The 20,592-nt window shown below is 55.1% G+C and overlaps 3 protein-coding genes across 6 annotated transcripts in view; all 3 read right to left on the bottom strand.

The window, feature by feature from the left end:
- Positions 1–3,940: 3,940 nt before the first annotated feature.
- NRN1L (neuritin 1-like) lies at positions 3,941–5,455 on the bottom strand. The gene is made up of 3 exons (XM_012660493.1): positions 5,282–5,455; positions 4,459–4,591; positions 3,941–4,333 (listed from the first exon to the last, which is right to left on the bottom strand). Exons 1-3 carry the CDS (start codon positions 5,358–5,360, stop codon positions 4,048–4,050), a joined length of 498 nt encoding a protein of 165 aa, XP_012515947.1. The 5' UTR covers positions 5,361–5,455; the 3' UTR covers positions 3,941–4,047.
- Positions 5,456–5,756: 301 nt separating this feature from the next.
- On the bottom strand, positions 5,757–16,152 carry EDC4 (enhancer of mRNA decapping 4). Of its 4 annotated transcripts, none has more exons than XM_012660558.1 (29): positions 15,836–16,152; positions 14,192–14,348; positions 13,680–13,791; positions 13,280–13,379; positions 12,830–13,019; positions 12,574–12,721; positions 12,353–12,457; positions 11,942–12,051; positions 11,765–11,848; positions 11,577–11,672; positions 11,382–11,484; positions 11,083–11,263; positions 10,916–10,988; positions 10,721–10,812; positions 10,455–10,642; positions 10,264–10,379; positions 10,018–10,171; positions 9,268–9,701; positions 9,079–9,183; positions 8,841–8,993; positions 8,722–8,758; positions 8,410–8,587; positions 8,146–8,301; positions 7,927–8,042; positions 7,659–7,824; positions 7,385–7,571; positions 7,075–7,294; positions 6,554–6,717; positions 5,757–6,305 (listed from the first exon to the last, which is right to left on the bottom strand). In XM_012660558.1, exons 1-29 carry the CDS (start codon positions 15,915–15,917, stop codon positions 6,113–6,115), a joined length of 4,200 nt encoding a protein of 1,399 aa, XP_012516012.1. In that variant the 5' UTR covers positions 15,918–16,152; the 3' UTR covers positions 5,757–6,112. The 4 variants fall into 4 exon arrangements, with proteins under 4 accessions (XP_012516012.1, XP_012516009.1, XP_012516011.1 ...); XM_012660555.1 differs by having other exon boundaries at positions 7,659–7,842; positions 8,410–8,599; positions 15,836–16,117; XM_012660557.1 differs by having other exon boundaries at positions 8,410–8,599; positions 15,836–16,117.
- Positions 16,153–17,772: 1,620 nt separating this feature from the next.
- Positions 17,773–20,592, bottom strand: part of NUTF2 (nuclear transport factor 2) — a 16,093-nt gene continuing 13,273 nt past the window's right edge. Inside the window, exons 3-5 of the mRNA XM_012660554.1 lie at positions 20,216–20,287; positions 20,028–20,126; positions 17,773–18,283 (exon numbers count right to left, since the gene is read on the bottom strand). Of these exons, the coding sequence (XP_012516008.1) occupies positions 18,170–18,283; positions 20,028–20,126; positions 20,216–20,287 (285 nt within the window). The 3' untranslated portion in view covers positions 17,773–18,169. The remainder of the gene's footprint in view (positions 18,284–20,027; positions 20,127–20,215; positions 20,288–20,592) is intronic.

Below are 20,592 nucleotides of genomic sequence, written 5' to 3'. Positions count from 1 at the left end.
GGGCGGGACGGGGGCGGTCTCTCTGGAGGTCGGGCTACGCGCTCGGCGGCGCTCCGAGCTTGGCCTGCCAATCAACGTCCTCGGGGCGGGGACAGGTTTTCTCTTTGGGCGGTGGGTTTATTTGTCGCGCAAAGTAGCTCGAACGCAGGCTGGGGCGCGGGTGATCTGTGCTAAAAAAAGGGACCGCGGGAAGCAGGGGAAAGTTTCAAGTTTCTGGTTGGGGGAAAGGGGATTCTGTAGTGGGACGTTGGGAAGCAGTGCATTCCAACAGAGGGTTCTGGAAGTGCCTCTGGAACTCCGAAAAGGATTGACTTAAATTTCATTAAAATCTATTAACTTTCATTAAAACTGCAATTAAAATAATTTCAGGCATTCGGATGTGTTCAGTTTTTCCTCCATCACAGCACAGTTGCAAACGGTTAACTTGTGGATTGGTGAAATCAGTCTTGGGCCAACTTCTAGAGTAACAGCTTTTTGTTTTAATTTTTTGTTGTTTTTGAACTTAAGTGTATCCTGAGACTGCAAAGCAAATAGATTTTTAAAAAATTGTCACCATTCACAATGACTTCTCTATAGGATGAGAATTGTTTCACCACTTTACAATCGACCTAAATTGCAGGGGGAAAAAAATAAACGTTGCTGGTCATAAGGGTGTTGTAACTACCATTCATCTTCCCCATTTCAATCATTCATGTATTCAACACATCTTTATTGAGCACGAACTTCACATATGGTATTGTCTTTGATTGACTATATAAGCTAATGTTATATTTTAAACCTAAAAATAAATTAACACCAATAAAACATCATTTCATCTGTTTTATGTAGTAAGGTTTCATATAAGATTTCATTTAAAAAAGAAAAACTTTAAAAATTATTTCCAAAAGTCTGGTGCAATGATTAAGGGTATAGACTATGGGGCCAAACAAATCTGGGATCAAATCCCAGCTGACACTTCCACAGCTGTGTGACTTTTTTTTCCTCACCACTAAAGAGGAAACTGTGTGACCTTAGCCAAGACATCTTTCCTCCATAAGACTCATTTTTCTTATCTGTATAACGGGAATCATAGTCCTGACCTCCCAGAGTTGTTGTGAGGGTTAAAAGTAATATAGAATTCCAGAGTCGATGGCACTCAGAAATCCACACAACACCCCTACTTTACAGATATTTGGTAAATTAATTAACAAATATTTATTGAGCCCTTACTATGTGCCGGTGCTGCCCTGGGCTCTGGGGAAGAGCATGAGGCCCTGAAGTGAAGAGGCATGTTAATACAGAGGGGACAAGGCCCAGGACATCCATTCCCCAAGCTCTGCCCTGAACAATAAGGTACTCCTTGTCCACAGAGCTGCAAATGTGAAAGACATCATCACCATGATGCTCTGGCCTGGGCAGCTATGCATCTGGGATAAAACGTACAAAGCCCTTAAGCCTCTGGCCAGAGAGCAGATTCTATCCCCCCCCTCACCGCCCCCCATCCGACTCCATGGAAGAGCAGTGACTTAGGGAGCAAAAACCAGGGGGAAAGTAGGTCACAGCAGGAGAATGATAATCTGCCTGATGGCTGGCCAGAGCAGCCAGGCTCCTGCTCCTAGAAGCAGGCTGCTCCTGGCCACCCATAAAGATGGGCTCTGGAAGACTTTCAATGTCTGGAGCTCCAACACTGGTCCTCTTAGCAGTATGCCAGGCTGAAGGGGCCACTCCAAGATGACACATCCTCCACACTGGGGTCATTCTTAGTCCAAACTCTTGCTGACTGTAGCACTTCCTATGCTGGACTTAGAGATTCTTTCATCCCACGCATTCCCACATGTGCACCCTTTATACCCAGCCCTAGGTTGGGTGCTAGAGACACAAAGTGGACTCCCTGACCTTGGGGAGTCCACAGGGGGGGAATTCTGACCTGGACCTAGACAACAACAAGCCAGTGCTATCAGTACTGAGACAGAAGAGAACACAGGAGCTGTGTAGACCTAGAGGAGGCTTCTGAGTCAGTTTGTAGCTGGGGTTAGGGAATACTTTTTGGAAGAGGTGATACTGAGCAAGAAGTAGGAGTTCATGAGGAGGAAATGGAGAAGGGTATTCAAGCAAAGAAACTAGATGTACAAAGACACAGAAGAACAAAAGTTTCCCGGTATCCTCATCAGGCCTGGAAGAGAGGGAGGGGCTGACAGCCAAACTAACTGCGCCCTGCGCACAGCTGCCCAGGCCAGAGCATCATGGTGATGATGTTTCTCATCTCTTTCCTTCTGGTAAATTCTGGTGGTCAAAGTGGAGGTGGATCAGCCAGGCACAATGGCACACATCTATAATCCTGGCTACTTGAAAGGCTGAGGCAAGAGGATCACTTAAGCCTGGGAGTTTGAGACCAGCCTGGGCAACATAATGAGACCCCCATCTCAAAAAAAAAAAAAAAAAAGGAATAGAGCAGATCTAGGAGGGTTTTCCCCAGAACTTTCTTCTTCAGGTGATGTGAGAAGATGGGTAATGACTGGTTGGGAGACAGAAGTGGGGATAAAAGTCCAGGTGCAGGAAGCACAGGAGTAAAGGAAAGGAGAGCAAAGGGCAGAGAGAGAGAGAGTTAATTAGGAAGCATGGATGAGGTAAGGTTTCTACACATGTGGGTGGAAACACCTGTCACCCTAGAGCCTAAACAAGGGTCTCATCAGGCCTAACTATGTCCCAGGGGCAGGAGCCTCCCAGCATAGGCTTCAGCATAAGCCTGGTCTGCCGAGCTCTGGGCTCCCACCACTCCCTCCTGGCTAATTGCTTTGGGGACCCCCTCTTGTAAAGCTCAACACTCGTAAGTCTCACATCCTTACCTCTCATCACCCCTATGTGGGTGCCACTTCTCTGAAGCCTCCCCTGACCCCAAGGACTGGGTAGGTGGATAGCTCCTCTGTGCTGCTACAGAGGGGAGTTGCAGAAGAGGACAGAGCTGGCTTATGTAGGGCCTTGTAGACAAGGAGAAAGAACTTAACATAGGGATCAAGTTTTCAATTTAGAAAGTAGAGAATAAAGTGCAGGGAATAATAATACAAACCAGTGAGGAGACGATGGCCATGCCCTACAGAAGTCATGAAGTGATGGTTTGGAATAGGGTCCTGGTGGTGATGGTAAAGGACTGGTCAAAAGAGGGTCCCACCCTCTCTGAAGCCCCTTCGTTCCTCGGATTCTGCCTGTGTGCTGAGTCTTGCCCTTCCTTTCCAGCAGGATGAACACACCACACACTCTCATTCCACTGCTTCCAGAAAGCCTTCTGGGGTTATTTTGACTTCACACTGTATACCTCTTCTCAAAGAACAAGCTTGTGGAGAGCAGAGGCCAGAGGACCCCCTATTGTGACCCCCATTTTCTGCAGCTTCGGGTCATGTCAGGAGCTTGAATGTGGACTTCATTCAACAGGGGCTCCCCACCTTCTGGAACTGGCTCCCCTCAGATGGACCAGGAACCCAGAGGAGGGGACTGAGCACATAGTCTGAGCTATGTCTTGAAGGCTGAGATGACAGTTCAGCAGAGGGAGGAGGAGGCGAGCTGGTCAAGAGCCTGGAGGCTGGAATGAGCCTGGGGAGTGGGGGGCGGACAGGATGGGGTGAGGAGGGCAGTCCACCTAGGGGCCAGGGGCAGGAGGAGCAGGCAGTACAAGGAGGAAGGGGCTAAGAACTCCTGTCTTCCCCACCCAGCCAGGTCCCCACCCCAGCCAGCCCAGAAGGCAGAGAGAAAGGCTTTGCGTTCCTGCAGATCTCAGGTCTCCATCGTAGCTCTTGGGACCTGTGCGCAATGGAAACTCTGCACCGACAGCGGAAATGAGCGTAAGGAGGGAAATTGAGTCCCGTGTAGCAGCCCTCTTCCCCACCCATCCCATGCAGAGGATCAGCTTCCGGGGGCCTCACCCCAGCTAAGCGGGGCCACAGCCGGGAGAAAGGAAGGAGCTTAGTACAAATATAAATACCTTTAATGAAAGCCGTGCCGCTCTGCAGAGCCCGGACAACGCGGCGCCGGAGCAGGGCTGGAGGCACGGGCGCTGCCTGCAGACCCGAATGGCTAGGCCAGAGGCCCCAGGAGGCAGGCCAGCGCCAGAGCAGCCGCCAGCAGCGGAGGTGCGGGGGCAGGGGCGGGCGCAAGCGCTGTTCCCCTCAGCGTCTCCTGGTTGGTCTCGGGGCCTGCGCCGCGCTCCTGGACGCTTACGGGGGCACCGCACAGAGTGTGCAAGTTATCCCGGTGCGGGGTCCGGCGAGCTTCTTGCTGTAGTGACTCCCACACAGCGGCCGCCTCCTCTGGGCAGCCCGACAGAACCCGCGAGGCGCAGGCATGGAAGTCATTCCAAGACCTATTAAGGGAGTGGGATTAGGGGGATTAGGTGGGGCGAGGAGATTTTGGACGGGGAAGGAAGAGGTTCAGGCCCCGAGGATGGTTCGGATTGGGCCGCTGCCTCCCACCCGCACCCGCCGGTACCTGCAAATGGTTTCCAGCTCGCCTCCAGGGCCCATGCCGTCTCCCAAGCGGATGAGACACTCGGCGAAGCCCTGGTATATGGTGTCACAGAGGTTTGGGCCCGCTGTGGCTGCTGCCAGGGTAGGTACAAGGACTAGTAGGGGGGAGAGTGGTTGATAGGATGAGTCGGGCCGCCCCCAGTCCCCAGGGGCTTGTTTACCTGGGAACGCTGCTCTGGGGACATGACTCAGCGTGAAAAGGGCGCCCCAGGGAACTGAGGGGAATGTCTGGGGATCACCTACCTCAACCCCCCTAAAGGCAGGACCTGGAATGGGATATATGCGAGGGGAGGGGGCATCGTGTCCCAGGGGTCAGTTCTTCCTGTGAGCTTCGGGGCCCCAGGTCCCGTGAGGATGGCCCAAGTGGAGTCAGGACAACAGGGAGCAGGTCCTAGACGAGCTTCACCTGGCCCTCCCACCTCATCCCCAAGGATAGATGGGTATTGTTTTGGATGAGACAGGGCAGGAGAAAGTGGGATTGGGATCCAGACCAGACCCTCACAGAGGACCTCAGGGATCCTATGGCTGGTCTAGGACTCCAGCCATTGGCCATGGCTCTCTTTATCAGAGAGGGGCTGCAGAATTTTGGCATCCTTCCCTGCATAACTGGAGCTCAGTTTGTGCCTCTCACTTTCCTTCCTGAAGCCACCAGCACACCTTCCTTGAACCCCTGCAACTCTTCCGGAAAGGCTGTGCCCCCAACTCCCGCACACACCCCATACCCAGCCTGGCGGGCCAGGGGGAGGGGGTGCGGCCCAGACCGGGTCCAGGACACCCACACTCACCAAGTGGCAGCAACAGCAACAGCTTTAGGGTACCGGGCGGCCGCAGGCAGCAGGAGCAGCAGCTGTAGTATCCGTGCATCTTCCCTGGCTGGGAGCCTAGTGCGGGAGCTAGCTGCTTGGAGTGCAGCCCGTAGGCCCAGCCCCCGGAGGGAGGGACGGTGATTGGATGGGAGCCGGGGGCGGGGCTCCAAAGCCAGCCAGTGGTCCCACCTCCAGCACCCAGACTAGCAGAAAAGTGAGAAAGGGCCGCTAGAGATCAGAAGCGCCCAGGGTTCCAGGTTGGTGCTGAGAAGGCCCCCAGACCCTCGCCCCAGAGACGGAGAAGCAAGATGTGGGAAGGCACTTAAGTAGATGAGTGCCCAGACCCCTGGGGTGGGTTGGCCTAGACAGAACTCCACAGGAAGAAGAGAGGGAGCAGGTAACAAAGGACAGTTATGAGAGTCACACCACAGACAAATCAAAAGCACACACATACTCCATTTTATTCCAAAAGCATTTAATTGAATTTCTCAATGTTTTTCAAAAACAAAAAGATCCAAATCAGAGGTAAAAAGGAAGATGGAAAAATTCAACACAAGTGGTGTCGTGATCTCCAGGTCATGCTGCAGACATGGCAGAACCCAAGAAGGCACAATACCTGCCCTGGGCCCAGCCTAAACCTCCTGGCTACCACAACCTGCAGACCACAGCCAGTGCTCCCTGCTCCCCCACCCCTAAACACCCCAGAGGTGGGGGCCTGAGCACGTAAAGGCAGACATGACTCTGCCTTGACCTAGGCCTGTCTGCTGGCCTTCAGTGCCACTCCACCCCTGGGCAAAGCAGGCTTTGCAGCTAAGGGAGGCTGGGGGTCACAAGGCCGTGCAGCATGAGGCTGAGACGCCGGGCTGCTTTGCCAAGTGAATTGTGTGGCTCAGCCTGTAGGAACTGAAAGAGCTTCTGGCGCACCTGGGCCATGACGGAGCCCATGTGGTCCCGAGTGATGGGATCACTGTGGTCCAGGTGCATCACGGCCTCTTCCAGGTAGCTGGGGATGGAGGAAAAAGACAGGCTACAGGTGGGCGCACCAGCACATGGGAGCGCCCCCTGGTGGCACCGAGACCCAGAGGGATTGTTGACAAGGGAGGCCTCTAAACCTCAGCCAGGTGAGGGCAGAGGGGATTGGTGGAAAAATTAGGAAGGGGAGTCAGGCAGGAGTGTGAGTCCCGATGAAACTGCTCCCTCCCACCCCCTATCCCACAGTTCATCTCCTGGTCCCTGACTGCCCCCATTCACCTGAGCTTGAGGTCAGTTCGAGTGCCAAGGTCGGATGCCAGCTGCTGGATGAGGGAAAGGAGCACGGGCTGGGAGAGTGGGCAGGGTGGCTGCCCAAAAACCTGGGCTGGGTCCACAGTTTCACACACATAGAGCACCAGATTCAGGTCAGCGGCTGTCAGTGCCTGCGGGGAGAACAGGGCAGCAGGGTTCACAGCTGACAGCAGTATGGAACATCTGCTTGTCTGTGCTGTGCCGCCTGGGAGAGGATGACCACAGAGTAGGGCAGTGAGGGCTCCAGAGGGGCCCAGAGAGAGCACTGTAGGGCTGTATTGTCACCCTAGGGGATCAAGAAAGGTTTCCTGAGAAGGACAGTCATAGAGCAAGGCAGGTTGAGGTGGGAAGAAAGAGGTCCAGGAGAGGGAGCAGCAAGGGCAATGGCCTGGAGGCCCAAAGCCTGGTGGTGGGTGGAGTGGAACGTATGGTGTGTAGGGCCTGTCAGGAAGCTCCTGACTCTTACCAGGGCCAAGCGCCTGTCGTACCTGCTGGAAGGCCTGATTGAGGTGGCCCTGCTGCAGCAGCTGCAGGATATGGGCTTGCTGGGCCTGGCAGTCAAGGTGGGCAGAGGGAACAGGTGTGCCAGCGGCTGAGCGCATGGCCTGCATGATACTGGAGGTGACGGCGGCCTGCTGCTCCTTGAGCGCCACACTCACTTCACCCTTGACAATGCGCTGTACCTGTGCTAAAATGGACTCCTGCAGGCTGCAAAGGAAAGTGGTAGATGAAGTGGACAGGGAGCCCCATCTGGCCCTTCCTAAACCCATCACCTTGCCCAGTACCCTGCCTACATACCTGCCCACAGCCACATGCAGCTGGTGCTGCACCTCAGCCCGAACGCTGCTAGACACAGTGGCTGCCATCTGCTCGGTGGCACTCTGCAGTGTACTGACCAGGCCCCGCAGCTGGGCCAGCACGGGCTCCCTTGCCTCCTGTTCCCGTGCCTTCCGGCTCTTCATGTGACTTTCTAACTGCTGCAAGTCTGAGAAGTGACCGTGGGGACCATAAGAGGGATGGTAGGAGAGAAGAGGACAGCCCCTCCCACTTTGGGTCACATGACCCCACTCACATTCCTGTGTGCCCAGCCGGAAGCTATCATTGATCTGCTGGAACATAGCCTGGCAGCTCTTCTCGAAGGCCGGCAGCACCACGCTCTGGAAGGCCTCACGGTAGGCAGCCTGCATTGGCCCCTGTAAAGTGTCTGCAGCTGCTCGGGCGATGGTATCAGTCAAATTCTGGGGTAGAGGGAGGAGCTGAGTTGAAAGCCTGAGCCCAACCTGGCCTGACTAGGACCACCAACCAACCACCCTGCTCCCCGATCTTGGGCCCTATAGCACCTTGGACTTGAGCAGCTTGGAGATGTTCTCTTTCATGCTGCCCTCCACAGCTGTGAGCTTGGTGGCCACTGAGTTGCTCAGCTGGCCTGCCACAGGCTCCAGACTCCTGGAGACACCTAGGGCAGGGGAGGAGGGGAAAAAGGAGCCAGGAAAGGAAGCTTGACAGCTGCCTCCACTGCCACCTGGCCCACCCAAAGGCAGTCTCCATGCAAAACTCACATGGGGGAACTGTCTTCTTGATCTCGTCCCTTATGCTGCGCTCTAGCCGCCCAGCCACAGCTGAAGACAGTGCCTGGGACAGCTGCTGTGTCAGCTGCTCCTGCAGCTGACCACCCCGCTGCTGCCCCTCGGCCAGTGCCCGCTCCAGCCGCCGCTCTACACTGTAGCTAAGGAACAGGCCTGGAGCAAGTCCCATACCCCTTCCCAGGCCAGGAACACTGCCCCTGTCCCTATGCCATGCTGTGCTACCACCCTCAAGGATACGTTCCTGCTCATGCCGGGTCTCCAGGGCACGTTCTACATGGCCCATGACAGTGTTCTGCAGGCCTTCGAGTTGGGTACACAGACGCTGCAGCAGTTCTTCTTGGCTGTGCCGCAGCTCTGCCAGCTCTCTCTGCTGTTGCCAAATTAGTGCTGGCCAGTCCTCAGGTGGCTCTGCCACCTGCCAATAGCACTGTCAGTCGCATGATGTCTGCTCCACCCATCCCCACACACCAGACTAGGGAATGGCCCAGAGCCCTTCCCCACCCTCACAGGGTAGGGTCTCGTGAGTAGAAAGGGGGCTTGCTCACTTACCTGGTGCTCTGTGAGCCGGGATCCCATGGCTGAATCCCTGCCATAGGCGAGAACCACCTCAGGCTACGTTAGGCAGCCTGGAGAACACCCCTCTCCCTGGCCCCAGGACCCCTCCCTACCCGTCATCCTTCTTGCTTTTCCTCTTGAGCTTGGGTGAGGACCGAGGGGATCCCTTGGTCTTCCAGTCCTTGGTAGGCAGCCGTGGAGTGGGAACTTTGGTGCCAAAGCCTCCTGAAGCAGAGGCAAGGCTGGCCACCTCATCATCATGGTCACTGTGGGAAGGGGAGGGAGAGGGGTAAGCACTCGCCCACTTGGTGGCCCTCCTTTGCGAGAGGAATGGCGTAGGGTGGTACCCACCTTTGCTCGGCACTGGCATCCTGGCTGTCGTGTTGCGGCAGCAGGTGATAAGGTGGTCGGTGGAAGGCCAGGCTCTTGTGCTTTTCCTGAAGGCCATTCCTGGGACTGAGGGGACAGGCCAACTTAGCAGTGGATGATTCTATCTAAAGCCCCTCCCACCAGCACACTTCCCCCTCCCAAGTTCCTCACCTTTCTGCCAGGGTGCTACAGGTCTCACGGGTGATGTCAGGTGCTGTAGGCCAAACCTGACTGTCAGGGGTCGTGGCTTCCTGGGTCAAGGCTGCCTCCAGGAGGGAAGGGGTACTATGCCGATCTCCGTCCCCAGGGCCTCCATCCAGGCCAAGCTGGGGGCCAAGCTCAGGCCCTGGTCGGGGCCGGGGGGAAAGCAGGTGTAGTGCTGAGGCGGCTGAGGCCATACTGTCTGGCTCAAGACCCTCTGGTGCAGAGGAGCCAAAGCCCCGGGACAGGGCCTCAGATGCAATCTCAGGGATGTCCTGAGACAGGGCAGTGGAAGCTGAGGAGATAACATCTGGGGAGCGGGTGCGGCTGGGAGAGGCCTGGGGTAGCCCCAGGGGCTCCACTTCTTGCAGCTCCAGGGACAGTGCAGAGGCAGCAGTAGGCACCTGAGATGGGCCAAAAATGGGGCTTAGGTGATGGGAGGCGAGGTGGGGGGCACAGGGACAAGGCACTGGTCTCAAGAGTGATGACAGACGAGACAGTGGGGAAGGGGGATGCAGGTCAAAAACAGGGCCACAGTCCAGGAGAGGAGGTGGGGACGGGGAGGCTGAGGAGACACCCTCCAGGGAACATGAGGGGTTAAGATGACCTCAGGGGAAACATGGACCATGTAAGGCAGAGCAGGGCCAGCAGCAGGGGTACGTGGGAGGTGATTGCTGCCACCCACCTGCTACCTGGCACTTCACACACCCATGCACGCACCTGCCCTGGCCCCTTGGGAGTCAATTTGTCGGCTGGGCCTGGGAGTAGGCCAGGCAGGAGGCTGCGCGGGCTTGCCTGTAGGCCGCTGCTGCTGCTCATTGTCAGACTGCCATCCAGCTGCAGCTTGGGGCTCAAGGTCAGCTCCTCAGGTGGTCTGGTGGCGGGAAGGCTGAGGTGTCAACAACCAGAACTTGGTATTACCTGGCACCAGCCCTTGCCATCGCCCGACCCTGACCCTCACCTCACCTGGGCAAGGAGGGGTCCACGGCTGAGGTGCTGCTCATGGCAGACACAGCTGTAAGAGAGCTGCTGCTGCTGCTGCTGCTGCTGCTGCTGCTACTACTGCTAGGGGATGCAGTGATCTGGGGAGACGCAGAGAATGAGGGCTGTGGCCTGTGGGTGAGGCATTCTCAGGTCCCCCTACCCTGAGGGGCTACCTGCTGCAGGGAGGCGCTGGGTGTCATGAAGGCATCAGGTGTCATCAGCTTGGGCTTGGTCTCACTGCTGAGACTGAGGAAGTCAGCAGGTGCAGGCAGCTCCACGATTCGTCGGAGGTCAGGCTGGGAGCCATGAGCTGCTGATCCCAGGCCCTCAGAGCCCAGTTCAGGCCGAGACTCTCCAAATGCTGCAGGGCAAGGTGGCACTTGAATCAGATCTCAGGCCCCAGTCAGTCCAACCTCCCTCCCTTTCACTCCTTACTCACCAAAGTCCTCATGGGCAGTGTGGGTGGGGAGCGGGGTGACCACATCAGGGTTTAGCTGTGGCTGGAAGCGGATCTGCACGTCTTGCAGTGCCCTGCAGGAAGAGAAGGGGTAGAATAGAGTGCTCAGAGGGACCAGAGTCAGTAGTATGGAGAGAGGCACAGCAGGGCACTGGTGGCCTGCCCCCACATACTCACTTGGTATGCACACAGAATAGCTTGATGAGCACGCCGGCTGCAGACTCCATGGCACCAGCTCCGTGGGCACCATCTGAAAGGACAGTGTGGATGACTAAGCCCCTGGTCCTCTCTGTGCCTTAGCACCCCCTGCATATGGACATGCAGCCAACCCCAAGGCAGCTCACCAGGCCCCAGGCTGTCATTCTCCTCCTCAGCAGGGAGCACCTCAGTGTGCCGCAGCCGGCAGCGACTCACAACCTGGATCCCAAAGCTCAGTACAGGGTGGGTGAGCAGGAACTCTGAGATGGAGCTGAAACAGGCACGGCCCTCCTCCTGGTTCTGCAGCAGCTCCATCACGTAGAGGACCTACACAAGCAGTGCATTCGTAGCTGAGCTCACAGGCTGTGGGGACTGCAGATGTGCCACATACTCCTGTCCTCCCAAGTAACACTGGCTCCACCCAGGGTGCCCCATGACAGCTTACCTTCCGTTGGACATCGCTGAGAATCAGGTATTCCGCTGACAGGTCCAGGCAAACCTTGAGGCTGGGGGGCACACTCACTGAACTGAAGATATCTGGGGAGAAGCTAGAGAGCCACAAAGCAGGGCGAATGACGCCAAGAATTGAAGAAACCCACACTCCCTGCCACCCCTGCCGAGTCCCCTAGCCCCTGCTTACCGAATGGTCTGCAGGCAGGTCCAGGACACCGTGCACCACATCTTGAGCTCCCGATTCTGGTCAGCACCAGTAATAAGGAACCTCCAGAAAGGGATCCTGTGGAGCAATGTGGCACTGAGTAGTTGGCTGGGCCCCCTGCCAGGAGCCCATGGTCAGCCCACCACCCACTTGTCTGCCCACTCACTCACTCAGGGTCCTGCTTCCTATGGTTGTCACAGAATAGGAGACAGGAGAGGGGCCGCCCGTCGTGAGGCTTCCACTCATGCAGACACCTGCAGGCAGGCAGATGAGGGGCCTGTGTAAGTGATCTGGTCTCCTGGTCTCCTACCTAGGGGAGGGTCCTGATCCTACAGGCCTTGCCTTACCTTGGCTCATCCTGCCCCTCAATGTAGATCTGCCAGAACTTGACGTAGCCATCATGGCTTGCAGTAGCCAGGACAGTCCCGTCAGGGGAGAGTGCTCCTTCACTTAGACACTGGGAAGAACCCAAAGAGCCTTGCATTGCTATCTCACTAGAGGGGGAAACGAGCCCCTTTCCTATGAGGATGGTAGTGAGCTGGGCTGACCCACAGTAGACTTGCGAATTTGTGTGACCGAATGAATGAACAGGTGACTATAAAGTCCAGACCCACAGGGCACAGCTAGGTTAGAAGTAAGCTCCACAGGCAAAGGCCACTTTGTGCTCAGAGTCCCATGGCAGAGTGCCAGTACAGCCGCCAGGGCAGCTGTGGATATGGGGAAGAGATGAAGGAGGTAAGAGGGAAGGGCACGCTTACCGTGCTGTGGCCTTTCACCACAATGAAGCCCTGCTTGATTTGGCTGACATCCACAGGCCAGGTGCTGTGGTTGGAACGGAGCATTTCCAGGTCCCACACCTCAGCCTGGAGGGTACAGGGAGGTTTAGCCCACTGTACACTATGGCTATGTACAGTGGCTGCTCTGTACTATGGCTGCTATGGCTGCTCTGACGCCTCCCCGCCATGCCCAGCCCCCTCACCCGGTCTTCATGCAGCAGGGCCACCGTTGGGCTGCTCTCCTCACAGCAATCCTCACTCTCCTCAGGGATGAAGGGGCACCAGATGATCCTACGGAAGTGGTTCAGTGGTGTGCCCTCTGGCTGCCGGATATGGACCAAGATCTCTTCTCTGAGCAGGGTGTTAAGGGCTAGATAGGTGGATGGTGACGCGTGTCTGACAGCCCGAGCCCCACCCACCCTTCTTCAGTTCTCCCACCCCACACCAGAGAATGGATACTGAATTTTGCCATTAATCAGAGCCAAGCGCCACACAAACAGGTTGCCTGCCTCATCCAGGCAGGCCAGCTGTGGAGAGTTGAGGTGCGCAAAGGCCAGATCGGCCACACTGCCTGTGAAGCCCTTGAGCAGGGTCCGCTCCGAAGTGCTGACACTGATCACCCGCACCATCGCTGAGCCATTGTTGGCAGCTGGAATCAGGAGAGCAGTGGGCCCTGAGCAAGTATCCAAGCTCAGGCAGCAACAGAGAAGCCCTGCCCTTGCCCATCTCATTGCCACCACCATAGTCTCAAGCTTAGTTTTCCCACCCAACTCCCCAAGGCCTGGCAGGGGTTGGGGCAGCATAGACAAGCCTTCCATTGTACCCCTAGGTGGGCTGAGCCTGATGCTGGATCTGGCTCTCTGGGACTTCTAGCAGAACACTTCCTTCCTCTCCCCTGCCTCTACTCACCCCGAATGGCATAAGCCAAGAAGGAGTTAGACACAGCAATCAGGTTGCCATAGTAGTACTTCTGCTCCCAGTCGTACTTGGCGACAGGCTGGATTTTCACCTGAGAACCCAGGGGTAGGAAAGTCACAGAAGCTGAGGGCTGGGGCAGCTTCCCCAGAGCCTAGGAGGTCCTCAGCATCCCTGGGGATGAGAGAGGCCATAGGTGCAAGCCCAGCTACCCAGTGAAACTGCCTGAGGCCAGATTCCCACAGAGGCTTGGCACCCAACCCTGGCTTCCTGAAACTGGGACATACTACCTATATGTCCAGGTGGTCCCCACAGGAATTGGCAGCATGAGGGATATGGGAGAGGCTGGGTGTGCCCCCATACATTATACATGCCACAGCAACCTTGTACCCACCTTGTTGCTCCCCCGGGCCTTGCTCGAAATGCTAGAGTCACTGCTGGCCACAATCTCTACCTCCTTGGCCAAAATCCCAATGCAGGTGGAGCTGTCATCTCCTGAGAGGCAGCTAAGTGGATAGGTGCACAAACTTTGTCTCCTGTTCATCAAACGGCTCAGTGCGCAGGGTTGGGAGGAGGAGAGGACACAGCCACCCTGGTGAAGGGGTCTAGTCCCAGATGCCCAGCTTTGCCTGGTCCACTGGTCCCCGACCCACAGCTCCCCTTGCTCCCCTCCCTCCTTGGGAATGAGCCTACTTCCATTCTAAACCAGGGATCCTGGCCAAGCCCTTAAGCTTGTCTTTGCCTCTCATCCTAGTGCAAGCTCAATGTGGTTAAGTGCTCCGCCCCAAGTCATCTAGACGGGGAGCAGCAGAGGCTGCTGGCCCCTTTCACCCCCATCTCATGCCTTCAGCTAAGCAGGTGCCTCAAAGACACCATCACCACCATTGCCATCTCCCAGGTACTCACATGACCTGCTTCTCCTGCAGATTAATGGGCGGCATGGTCCGGAGACCAGTCTTGCTTGTTGAGGTACCATCACCTGAGCAGAGAGGGTCTGGGACCAGGAGTCCATTAAGGTCCCCGTTGTAGGCGCTGGATGGCCGAGGGCTCTCTGCAGTGGGGCCTGGGGAGAGAGAGGGCCAAGGTTCCTCTATCTGCCCACCAGCTTCTCGTGCAGAGTTTCCTTCCAGAACTCTGAGATGCTCTAGAAGCACTCAACTGAGCAAAGCATGTCTGTGAGAGAAGGGCCCTTGGTTCATCTCTCATTCCATAAACGATGATGTACACCAGGAGCAAGAATGAGTATGAAGGTCCTCTACCTGGGGGAGGGACCCCGTGAGGCCAGTTAATACTCAGGCCTGGGTCAGCACAGAGGAAGTCTGTGTGCTTTGAGGTGAGGGGCATGGGAAGGGTCAGGAAAGTGAAGGGAGCACACGTTCCAGGCTTGGGGCAAAGGGCCCAGTGGTCTCAGGCAGCTGACAGATTTTCTGAGAGAGCTGGGGTTAGCTAAATCCATCCAGAGTGAACACCAGTGCCTGCTTCCAGAAGCAGCCAGTTTGGGCCTCCCAGAAGGTGTAAAAACAAGATCTGAAGAAGCATCAGTTCTCAGCGGTGGACACTGCACATCCACACTACCATCACCAGACAGCCCTTCAACGACTACAACTTTTCACAGATCCCCGAACCCGCCAATAAGCTAGTGCCCTCACATGTGCTATTTCCTCTTCATAACAGGTAGCTTCTACATAGGTGCCTTGGGTGCCTATTCATATCACACCCAAGCCCCTGTTGATATTACAAGACCTAGCCTAAATAGTTTCATCTCCCAGACCTGTACTCTGCACTTACCAGCCTCTACCCTTCCCATCCCATCACAGTACCAAACACTCCTCTCTTTCAATGACAACATTATATTACAACCCTGTTAGCTCTCTGTGTCCTGGGGGCTCTCTGAGGGCAAGAGAAGTTCTGAGGTATCACCAGGAACCCAAGTAAAATATGAATGAATAGAACAAATTAGGGCTTGCAGATTATTCGTAGCCTAATTCAGCCAGGGTGGTGCGGTCTGTGATTTGCCTTCCTCCCAGAAAGGAGGAGGAATTGGGGCTGAACACTTTCCTCCTGGAAATCAGTTTCAGAACAGCAGGCCTGTAGTCCGCATTCCAGAGGGAAGGGCAAGTTATAGAGGAGGATCAGCAGCTCTCAGCGCTTAAGCCTAGACCTGGAATTCGGTATACAGAGCCCGGACCAGGCCTCTGAACTATGGCGAAAGGGTATGGGCGCCGGGCCAGTCCCAGGAATACTAGAGACCTGGAGGCCAGGAACCCAGAGGGACCCAGCAGATTCAGACAAGGGGCCTCACCTTCAGCTGAAACGCTGAAGGACAAGGCAAAACGACTCGGCGCCGGGATGGGGAGGGTTCACACCCAGGGGTCTGCACTCTTCGAAGGGGTACACTCAGGGACCTGGGGCTCCGACCCCCGTCTGCCCTCATCATCCGGGAGGATCCAGAGCTGGTCCTAAGGGACCTGCGGGCCCTGAGGGCGGTTCAGACCCGCGCCACCCTTCTGCCTGCTCGTCGAGGGCCCACCCCCCGCTGTCCCCGCTCACCCCCCGCCGGCCGGTCCAGCTTGAGGATGTCCCGCAGGTGCTGCGTGGCGTCCTCTATGTCGATGCTCGCGCAAGAGGCCATGGGCCCAGCTGCAGACGCCCCGCCCGCACCGCGTTCGTTCCGCTGCCGCCGCGTACCGTCCAGCCTAGCCCGGCCGCGACGGGGCGAGACAGCGGGACGCCGGTCACTACACTCAGTCCACCCGCAGTTCGCAAACCGCCGCCCGCGACGCGTCCCTGAGCCCCGCCAACCCCACCAACCGCCTCCACTTCCGGCCCCCAAGTGCCCAAGTTCCCGGAACCTGCAAAGGCCGGAGAAGAAAGGTTCCGGGCTGGGGGCGGACGCCTAAACCCCTCCCGGAGCCCGTCCTTCTCGGCGGCCCCGCCCCTGTGCCAGCCTGGTCCACAGAGCTGAGGCAGAGCAAATGTCCACGTACTGGGCTGCCCAAAACCCTGCTCGTCTCAGGAGATCCCGCCCGGTCCATACCCTCTCCCAGATCATGGACTCTTGGTCGCCCTAGGACGGGATCAACTCAGCCGCCCAAGTTACGTCCCTCAGATTCCCAGAAATAAGCTGAATTGGCAGGAACGTCAGTTTCCCATTTGGGAAATGGGTCTGAGTAACCCAAGGTCCGAGGTGATCCACAAAATCATAAAACTCAGGAAGTGTAAGGGCAGGGGAGATGGTATCACCACAACACTCATTGTTCCCTTCTGTTCCCCAGCATCCCCTTGTCCCACCTGGCACCCTGAGGTAGGAAGAAAGAAACCACAGTTTACAAACTGCTTTTTATTGCAGACAATTCAGGCACAGGTACATGGAAGAAGCTGTATTGCAGATTTTATACAGGGTGGTTTAAGAGGCAGTAGGTATCTACCTCTCCCTCACCCCCACTTCCCCAAATACACACCAGCCTAGAAATCGGTCCCACTGACAACTGAGCATGCTGTCCCCTCAAACAGCACACCACTGACACTGTACCCAATGTAGCCAGGCAACCTGTGGGGTCTGAGGAAGTCCTTACCCTCCACCAATAGTGGACATGGGGAGGGAATCCTTTATAGGTCAGGCTTAGCTGTGGTGCCCTTACCAATCCTAAAACCTCTAACAGGGCACTGACCCAAATCCTGGATTTGGTTCTAGCCTGCGATTGCTACCTTGCTACTAGGTTTATACCATCCACAGGTCTCAGGGCTGAGCTAGATTTGTACTGGGCTAGGCTTCTGCCCCCAAAACTGAGAAGCAGAAACCACCCTATTAATTAAGACTTCCTGGGATTTGAAGACAGTGTGGAGTGTGTGCACTGAGGAAGGAAATGGAGGAGACATGGAAATGTCTGCGGAAGTCTGAGGGGTGAGAACTCCTACAGGATGAATCCCTCACACTCACAGCTCTGAATCTACAACCCAACTGTGTCTGTCTCTATGGGCAACAGACTGGCTCTTCTGGGCACCTGCCCTTAGGCAATGATATCTGAAGTAGGTGGCACAGGATTTGAGCTGCCCTCTGCTTGGCAAAGGGTACGTGAGGCACCCTAGATATGATCCTGATCCCTCTGGGGATAGGGCAGGCCCCTCCCCTGATATTGCTGAGACCTCAGCCCACAGGGCCTGAACTTGATGGGCCATTTTTTCCAAGGCCTCTCCAGCTTCAATAGGATTCAGGGTCTTCTCTCCTGCTACTACACCTCTGAACTTACTCAGGGTAGAGTTCATGGGAGGTATCAGCACTGACTGCAGAGGCTACAAGGGAAGCTTCAGGCCAGACCTGAGCTCTCCCTGCCCTCCAGGGCTTCTGAGGAGTGCTACTTCGGCAGTTTTCTCCTTGCAACAGGTATTGTAGACTTAGGGCTGAGGTGGGAGGATGAGACATGAGAGACAATGGGTCAGAGTAGTTACTAATGCCCAGCAAACTAGTAAACTAATTAAAACAATTTAAACTGTTAAGAAAATTTTTGTGGTTTTATTGTATCATGAGGCATTGAAACATCTGAACAAATCAATATCTGGGCGGTGAGGCAGCTGCTTTCTCCTTCACTTCTTTGGGTTACTAGAGCAACTTGTCAGTAGATTAAAAAAAAAAAAGGACAACCTTTTGCATTACTTAAGTCTTTCCAAGGCATGCGCTGGTACAACACAAACTTCTCCTGTCAGATGCAACTAGTCTAGCGTCCAAACATCATGCACAACACCTCGGTGGCAGCAGCGCACTGCACCCACTCCCACCGTGGCCCTGCTCGTTTGTGTATGATATTTGGAGCATCTGGAGGAGTGTGAATAGTATTGGGAAGAGGAGGGAGGAGGAAACAGCATGAGTGCCTGGCTAGGAGGAGGTCAGCCAAAGTTGTGCAGGGCAAGCCTGAACATGTCATTGGTGCAAACCCAAGCATCGTTGATGTTCTTTAATAGGAACATCTGGTGGAACCCCATGATAGGGTCTTCATCGGCCTGTGAGGAGAGAGACAAAATGATTCAGTAAGGATGCCAAGGAACAGGAAGGGAGTTCAGTGGCAGGGGAACAGGGCAAAAGAATGAGGACTTTGGATCAGGCCTTACTGTCCTGGCCTCAAATCCCTGTATAGCCAAAGGGTACTTATGAATGTGAATTAATATATTAAACAATGTTCTGGGGACACAGGGGCCAACAGATGGCAGCTCACACTGCTATGTGCACTTAAACTGCAGAACAATCCACCAGTTAGCAACAGAGCAGAGCACAAATGATCAAAATTTTGAAAGAATTCCATAGTACTTACCAAGCAACTGAAAGTATCAAAAAACTGTAACCAATCTTAGTGTTTGATAATGTCAGTCACTCCCATCAGGAGAAACTACTGCTAATACTGACTGTGGCCAAATATGTGAGAAAGGCTCAAAACTGAGTTCATAATGTGACCACAGCTTTATGGCGGGGAGCAGAGGCGGGGGGGACATTGCATTACCATTGGTGATCTGTTTCCCATCATGTAATAGGTAACGCTTGCAATGAAAAAAGGCAAGAAACTTCCAGCCAAACTGCAGAAAACCAGGATGAGGCATACTTGAAACAGGAGCCCAGCTAACCAGCAATGTTTCTAACATCACTTATTTTCTGGGAATCCTCCCCAGCAAGGAGGCAAATCACTAATTTGAGGGCTCCAAGTTGGACAGTAACACCAGGAAGAACCTGAAGCCAGGTGGAAAGGGGCAGTGCTTACTATCCCAGCCTGAGAAAAGTGGGCACTGAGCTCCCTAGTCAATTCTGTGCCTATTCAGGCACAGGCTCTGGGAAGGGCATCTTGGACAGGCAGGAGAAACTGACAGGAAAGTCTAGGCCAGAAGGCAGGTGACTCTGGGTCCACTGCAGAATCCTAGAGGTGCCCTCCATCAACACCCATACTGGACTCAGGAAGCCCTGCCCCAGCTAGCCTAGGAAGAAAGCCTGTGAGTCTGTTACTGTAAGCCCCATCATGACACAAGCCCAGGAGAGCAATGCCCCTGACCAAGGGGCAGCCAAGGTGTCCTGCTTTGGAAAGAAGGGGTTTTTTGAAAACAGAGACTCTGGCTTTAGCATGGTAGAGCATAACAAGTCCCATGGAGGGTTCCTGGGGCGTTTGAAGGGCCACAGGAGGGCTTTGAGGATAACAGATCTTGAGAAGGGAAAGGGAAAATGCCAAGAAAAGCAGGAGTTCCAGGAATCTGCTTTGCTCAGCAGCTAAGAAGCCAGCGGCCAGCTTGGGGAGTGGCAGCATGGCCTCCGTGAGGGGACTGCCTCTCAGCACCCAGCTGGTCCATCCACCTATCCCGCAGGACAGCGCAAGGGCCCAGTAGCTTGGCACCACAACCCCATCCTGCCCCTATACTTCTTGTCCCTTTTCCAAAAAGGCTCTAGACCAGTGTTCTCCATTAGAACTTTCTGCAATCACAGAAAAGTTCTATATCTGTGTTGTCCAATATGTAGCCACATATGACTGACTACGAGTACTCAAAATATGGCCAGTACAACTGAGGAACTCAATTTTATTTAATTTTAATTAATGTAACTTAGGACTTACTACCTGGGGCTAATGGCTATGGTATTGAACTACACAACTCTAGACAGTCATTTTGTCTGAGTGTTCCTTGACAGGCAGGGCACATCCACAGGGAAGGAGGGGCTCAGGGCTCTGCGCCGCCTGCCCACTCCTCCCTTGCACTGCAGCAGCACTATTACCTTAAGCTGGCCCACAACCATGCTGATGATGCAGCTATCTGGCGTAGGCTGATGGTCCTGCGCCGTGATGCTGTGCTGGATTTTCTGGAACGGAAGGCTCTGCAAGAGAAAGAGTGGGCGGTGGGCTAACTAAAGACAGAAGGGGTGGGGAAGGAGCCACCTGCACCCTGGCTCTGGCCCTTACTTACAGACAATTTCTCCACAATGGCAGCTTTCCCCTGGAACTGCTGTCCTTCCCACGTAAGGCATGACGCGTCAATCTGAAAAACACACAGAACCCGAGTGTTGGGGCCTCGGAGCACAAGAATTATTTCTAAGATTCTGGAAAGACTCTGAAAAGGGACTGGGCATGGTGGCTCACACCTGTAAAACCAGGACTTTGGGAGGCCGAGGCGGGAGGATCACTTGAGCCCAGGAGTGAGACCAGCCTGAGCAACATAACAAGACCCTATCTCTACAAAAAATAAAAAAAATTAGCCAGGTGTGGTGGTATGTGCCTGTAGTTCCAGCCACTTGGGAGGCTGAGGTGGGAAGATCACTTGAGCCCAGGAGTTGGAGGCTACAA

Source organism: Propithecus coquereli, unplaced genomic scaffold (genome assembly GCF_000956105.1).
Source record: "Propithecus coquereli isolate 6110/MARCELLA unplaced genomic scaffold, Pcoq_1.0 Scaffold67, whole genome shotgun sequence".
Lineage (NCBI taxonomy): Eukaryota > Metazoa > Chordata > Mammalia > Primates > Indriidae > Propithecus > Propithecus coquereli.
This window is presented reverse-complemented; position numbering and strand designations above follow the sequence as displayed.

Bases quoted from the DNA above. Each gene is read 5' to 3' on its own strand.
- EDC4 (XM_012660555.1), bottom strand. From the start codon at position 15,917: ATGGCCTCTTGCGCGAGCATCGACATAGAGGACGCCACGCAGCACCTG. The intron at 13,380-13,679 runs GTGGGTACAAGG...CTGGGTTCTCAG, and splicing joins AGGCCCGGGGGAGCAACAAG to GTGAAAATCCAGCCTGTCGC. The intron at 10,989-11,082 runs GTGAGCTGCCTT...CTGTCCTTTCAG, and splicing joins GAATGACAGCCTGGGGCCTG to ATGGTGCCCACGGAGCTGGT.
- NRN1L (XM_012660493.1), bottom strand. From the start codon at position 5,360: ATGCACGGATACTACAGCTGCTGCTCCTGCTGCCTGCGGCCGCCCGGT. The intron at 4,592-5,281 runs GTGAGTGTGGGT...CCCCCCTACTAG, and splicing joins GTTGCTGTTGCTGCCACTTG to TCCTTGTACCTACCCTGGCA. The intron at 4,334-4,458 runs GTACCGGCGGGT...CTCCCTTAATAG, and splicing joins GAGCTGGAAACCATTTGCAG to GTCTTGGAATGACTTCCATG.